The sequence below is a fragment of the Merops nubicus genome, unplaced genomic scaffold (genome assembly GCF_000691845.1).
Source record: "Merops nubicus isolate BGI_N331 unplaced genomic scaffold, ASM69184v1 scaffold5642, whole genome shotgun sequence".
In the NCBI taxonomy this organism is placed as follows: Eukaryota; Metazoa; Chordata; class Aves; order Coraciiformes; family Meropidae; genus Merops; species Merops nubicus.
In genome coordinates, this window is record NW_008594162.1 from 67,321 (window position 1) to 73,367 (window position 6,047).

General features: G+C 39.7%; 1 protein-coding gene across 1 annotated transcript in view; it reads right to left on the reverse strand.

Moving 5' to 3' along the window:
• Positions 1 to 238: 238 nt before the first annotated feature.
• Positions 239 to 6,047, reverse strand: part of CA2 (carbonic anhydrase II) — a gene marked incomplete at its 5' end in the record, with an annotated part of 17,252 nt that continues 11,443 nt past the window's right edge. The window contains 4 exons of the mRNA XM_008935656.1: positions 239 to 1,099; positions 3,371 to 3,520; positions 4,557 to 4,619; positions 5,364 to 5,456. Coding sequence (XP_008933904.1) covers positions 980 to 1,099; positions 3,371 to 3,520; positions 4,557 to 4,619; positions 5,364 to 5,456 — 426 coding nt within the window. The remainder of the gene's footprint in view (positions 1,100 to 3,370; positions 3,521 to 4,556; positions 4,620 to 5,363; positions 5,457 to 6,047) is intronic.

The window sequence follows — 6,047 nt, forward strand, 5'->3', positions numbered from 1 at the left end:
GGGAGAGATTTGACAGTTTTCTATTACTCAAAACTAACACTTCCTTCTGCTGTCTATCAGAGAGCTACATAGAGAAAATTTCCTAACATATCCATATATGTTTGCATTCATCTTCAGTGTCACTGTAAACCATTTTCCAATATATTTTACATTTAATAAGTATGCTTAATAGGCAACAATGTGAAAAGAATAGTGACTCCTTTCCTGAATTAAAATAACAACATGGAAGCAAAAATACAATTACAGATTTATTTATTAGAGAAGTTATCTAAAATACAATATTATTTTCCTCTTTAAATTAGAGCATATATTATTTCAATGAAAAGAATTTCTTATTATTTCTATGGTAATAACTTTTAAAGATAATACTTTTTAGGACATTTTTAATTAAAAAAATCCAACACTACCATTAAGATAATCAAGGTTGTTGAAAGCATGGATAAAAACGTACAACAGTCTCAAAAATATTTACATGTCAGTTTCTTAAAATCTAAGAAGTCTAATTATCAATATTTATTTTGCTTTACTTTCTCAAAATACTTTTTTCCTAAATCATACTTAGATTCTGTATTCCTGTGCTTTTCACAAAGCTTCAAGTTATCGTTAGTCATGTGTACTATCACACTAGTGGATGAGGTTTCTTAAAATGGCTTATTCTGCTATCAGCATATCCTCCCCCAAGTAGTCAATATACTGTTATACCCAAGTGTCAGTTGCAGTAACTGTCAGCAAAATGCACACAGCCACCACCACCCGCACCTACCCCAACCCCACACCTTAAGCACCCCTTCCTATTTGGCCAAGAGCCTTTCACATTTCCACAGATTTCAACAGCTGGCATTTTAGATGCAGAGTGGAAGAAAGAATGGATCTGAGAGACAAGATGTGGCCAGGGCACACATGGCAAAGGTTTGATTTGTGCTTTAGCAAAAGGGGCTCCTCACAAACACAGCAATTTCTAACACACTCAGTGCTGAGGTTACTGGAAGGAAGCTCTGACTTCTCTGCTCTTCAAGGGCTGACATGGGCGCCAGTTGTCCACCATACGGCACACAGGCTCGTTCTCAGCACTGAAGCAAAGGCCACGGAGTTTACACATCTGTGGAAAAAGGCACAAGCAGCCTTAGAAGCACACTCTGGTCTCAGCAGGACTGTTTGAATTACACTCCTTGGGCCAGAGGCAGAGATCCAACTCATAGTCTTGCCAGCACCAGTGGTCTAGAGATGGTATCCCCACCCACGTGTCTCCATTTCATCCACATCACTTCCTGCCCCTGACACAGGCCCTGCCCACAAAACATCCTAACAAGAACTAAGACAGCACGGAAAACAAGGACATAGGTACATGTTTTCTGAACTCCATGCACCTTCATTCAGATCTGGATTGAAATCCTTTCAGAATCCTTTGCAAGTTTTACAGTTTGGGCTCTTTTGAAAGTTGGACACTTTTTAGTTCAGGTGCAATTAAAAAAAGGATCCCATTACAGCAGCCAAATTAACACAAGATACCTTGATTTTCAGATGCCATGAGAGGGAAAACTGCTCTACATCAGTAGGAGCATGCTGTAAATTTTGAGTGCTTTCTCCTAAAGTAAAATTGGTGTTTGCACAGTCTGTAATAAAAGTACCCTTACTTCTAAGTGGGCACCTCCAAAGCTACTGAAGAGACTGTGCCAAAATAGTAACCCATCCTCAATGTGATCTCTTCACAGGCAGCTGGCATTGCTGACTGAAACATGCAGGTGGGATACAGGATTTCACACAAGTCAGGCTGTAGGTCAGGCTTTCTCTCCTTCAAGGTGGAAGGGCTCCAGCAGTGACCAGCCCAGGAGAGAACTCTGCCTTCAGGACTGACCAGAACAAAGTTCGGAGCTCCTGTGTCACTACAGCAAATAAAGGGCTCGCTACACCCTGCTGTAAGATCCAGCTTTTACCCATCTTTCGAAAACCAATTCAATCTAAGTCCTGGGTCAATAAACTGCTGTTATGGCTTCTTGTTTTGATCCGTTCTGGAATGAAAAAGCAAGCTGCCACACACTGTTCTGATCTCAAATCCATCTCTGAAACATCAGTGGTAATATGGAAAGGGGTGTGGTTAAAGAAGGTGGAGTAGGAAAAACAACTGTTTGGTGAATGTGCTCTTGCCCTATACTAAAGCCGTATTTGCAGACCTCAGATTATCAATATTAATACCAGTAGTTATTAATACAAGTAAAGAGTGTCAACTTTAATGCTCCCTTGCAGTTTATTAATGGTAATCATTGCTATACTTATTTCCAATAATTCTTATTATTTATTCTTTTATTAACAGCTCAGATGTACTTTTTTCACATCAGCTGAATAAAGCCCCTAAAATTAATGTGCATGTTGTTAGCATGTCTGCCACTGATGAAAGGGATTTAAGAGTCTGAAGGGTAAACTAAAGCCCTTCAGGGCTAGTTGATATTTATAGGCTCTGGACTCTATTTATATCTCCCAAGCACACAGATGCAAACTCCAGGATGGAAACTTGCCTGTATGTAATTTCACTAATGGATGGTGAAGAAAACTAGGGCCAGGAGTGATTTAATAGGCTACAAGATCCTTCCTAGCAGGAAGACTATCCTCCTCAAGCAGCTCAAAAGAATAAAGGATTTTTTCAGGCAGGAGACTTCTGGAATCTGCAAATTTTGCCTCTTCCAAACAATGCAGTTTTGTTAGGAATGTCACAATTCTGCGTGGCATTTCCCAGTCTGTTCTGTGCTGAATAGAACTTGTACAAGGCGCTCTATGTCCTGGAAATGCTGGAAGATCAACAAACCAACGACAGAGCTCGGGTGTAATAGTGCAGATACAGAACACACGCCCTTCAGACGCTTGGCAAGCTCAGTATCTTCAGGGCAAGTACACCAGACAGGTGATGTGTGCACGTACAGCAAACCTGTTGACGCTCACAATACATGCTAGACTAACTCTGCATGTGCAAATGGTCCTCTCATGCATGCTACAATTTTCCCAGATTTTTACCTCGAATTGTGTATCCGGAAACCCTGATTAAATTCCTAAAATACTCCAAATTTTCCCTGGACTGTGTCCAAATGAAGGACAGCCTTACATTTTACAGCAAACTCCACCTCCACACACAGAAGCAGAGTCCTGCTAGGAACTAGCAGGATAACCACTTCATATTTATATATATAAAAAGATTATATATACATATAAAAAACAATAACCACTTCATATTTATATATTTTTGACATATGATGCTAGTTAATACCCTGAATAGTTCTGCAGTAACAAACTGACACTTCAAAGATCACCAGGAGGCCTGAACTGAAGCAATCAATAAGACTCCAGTAACACCTACTGGCACCACCCATTGGAGACTTACCTGCTCAGGGCTGACAGTGATGGGCTCCTTCAGAACATGCCAGACCACACATTCGAGCAGTGGGGGAGTGGTCAGTGAGCCAAGGTATGTCCAATAGTCTCTGCATGCAGGAAGCAGTCCAGTGGGATCAAAGTTTGTGAAAGAAGCTTGCTTTCCAAAAAATAGATGGACTAACATCAGAAGAGAGATCACATACACAGCAGGACTTGCAACAGGAAAGTCTCTAATGGGAAGCTCCATATCTGAAGAAAGGTAAAAGGGAGTTTGGTATGAAGTGTTGAGTGCCTCCCCTACAGTATATTTTGGATGAAAGGCTTTCAGCAATATATTTCCATGTAATAAAATCTTCAAGAAACTGCTTGTCATTTCAGATGTTCAGTTTATGTTCCCTGCTCCTAGAGCTCCTAGATTTTACTTTGCTTGAAGGAACAATGAGATTTCAGATGGCGTGTACACTGATTGCACTGGAAATACAAAACCTGGGAGATCCATCAGAGAGTTCTTTGAAGTAAATGGCAACATCCATTTACCTCAAAGGGGGCCTGATGACAAAGATGACAGCATAGTCTCATTCTTTACCTTTCCTGTTGCCATTTCACATTGATATAGGCCTTTATCCACTATGAAACTACCTAATTACTCAGCAAGTATTTTTAGTTTCTCATTACTCAGCTCATTAATTTCACACACATGCTTCAAATAGTATTTAAAATACAGAAAGGCTTTTTTTTCCATAAGAGTCATATATCCTGATCAAACTTCTTATCTGGACTCTCCAGAAACAGCCAAGAGAAGCGTGTCCTCTTGGAGGAAGGAAATTGATCCCACTGATGCAGAGATGTGGAGAAGTGTCTTTTGCATCTACCTTGAAGAGTAGTTTGGATTAGGAAGATGAAACCTATTCTGTAGGTTTGAATACAGTTAAAAGACAGAAATATAGTCACAGAGACACAAAATCTTCATTGTTTCTAGTATACCCTGCCCTCTACCACAACTTCATTACAGTCTTTTGCATTTAGGATTACAGGAGCATCAGTGCTGGTGGCAGGAAGGTTTACCTTTCATATATGCAGCAGAGTGGAAAAAAAAGTAAAAAACCTACTTTCTGAAGAAGACAACACAGCACTGTTCACAACTGTTAATCTGTTCACAGCTGGTGTCAATCAACACAGACAGCAAATATTACCTTGGTTTGAATAGAGTTCAGAGCATCCACAACTTTCTGTAGTTCAGGCTTGGCATTTCCTACCTGTAACACAAACAAAATAAGAAAAGAAAATAACCATGCGCTTTCATGATACCTTTGGTTTTCTGTTACATTTCTCAAGGAAACATTTTCCCAGCACCATTTAATTACATAACAGGAGTACTACAGCAACAGTGACGGGAAATGTTTCTTTTGAGACAGCTTTTTTCCAGATTTTTGAGACAAGTCAGCACAAACGGGTCAGTCAAGGACAGTGGACAAAATAAGGTTATTTCTATTTACAGTGTGTGGATTTATTTTTGGACTTGAGTTGCTCTTTTTTCATAGAAGTCACCCTCCTAGCAAAACACAGTGAGGCCAGGACAGAGTGCACACTGCTGCAGCACAGTCACCTTCTCCAAATAGCTGTGAAGACAATTCAGTTAAGACAGAATGCTTTGGATGTTTAACAGTGACAGGAAAAGGTGCTATTTAGGGTGGTCCAACTGCAGATTCACACATAGAGCTTTGTCAGTTGTGCACATCACCTTTCACCGACAGTTCTGGCAGTGCCACGGTTGTGCCGAAGGCAAGTGCGTTGCTGTAGGGCTGCCACAGGGATGCACAGGACTCATACTCCCTGGCTGGTGTACAATTTTTATATGTAGAGAAAGCCAAGAATTTGGAGCACTGCCTGTTTGCTGTGGGGTTAGGCAGTGTAGCATAATTCTGCCTTACTCTTAGGTCCCCTTACAATACAATGAACATACTGGACTTATCTAAATACAAAAGAAAAGTTTAACTGACCTTCATGAAGATGCCCACCACAGCCAAACCATCAGGATGCTTAACAGCTTCAGCAAATTTACCATATTTTACATTCCAGTGAACAATATGGAGCTAGGAGCAAGAAAATAAGAAACACTATGAAGATGATATTCCATCCACAATATTTTTACAAATGAAGATGCAGGGAAATAATTTATTAAATATTAAGAGCAGATGGTGTTTTACTGCTGAGATTCAGAAACTTATGTACAGTTAAGAATTTGTTGAGTCATTCATCTACTTTCAAGTTTCATTTCTGCAAAGAGATTTCTATCACGCATTTTATTTTGCTTCTTGCTCTTATTCCCAAATGAGTTTTAAATGCAAACTGTGGTGGTATCACTCTGCTTTTACTCTGGTGAAACTCCTGTTACTTTCAGCATGAGTTTTTCTTGCATGCTGCCTGCAGAATTTTGATGCAGCATATTAATTATATATATCCTAGGGTTCTTATCAACACTGAAATACATGATTGTTGGTGTCAGAAGAAGTAAAGATGACACATTAATTACAGATTTGACAGTTTCTGAAAACAGTCCCATCCTTCTCTGGAAGGCCTTTGAAAGGAATATGAAATTAATCTCCAGGTCACATTAGCCAGGGTGTTCCTTTCTTTTTCATTTCCAATTTATTTCTAATTTAAGTTAAATCTGGTTGTTTCCC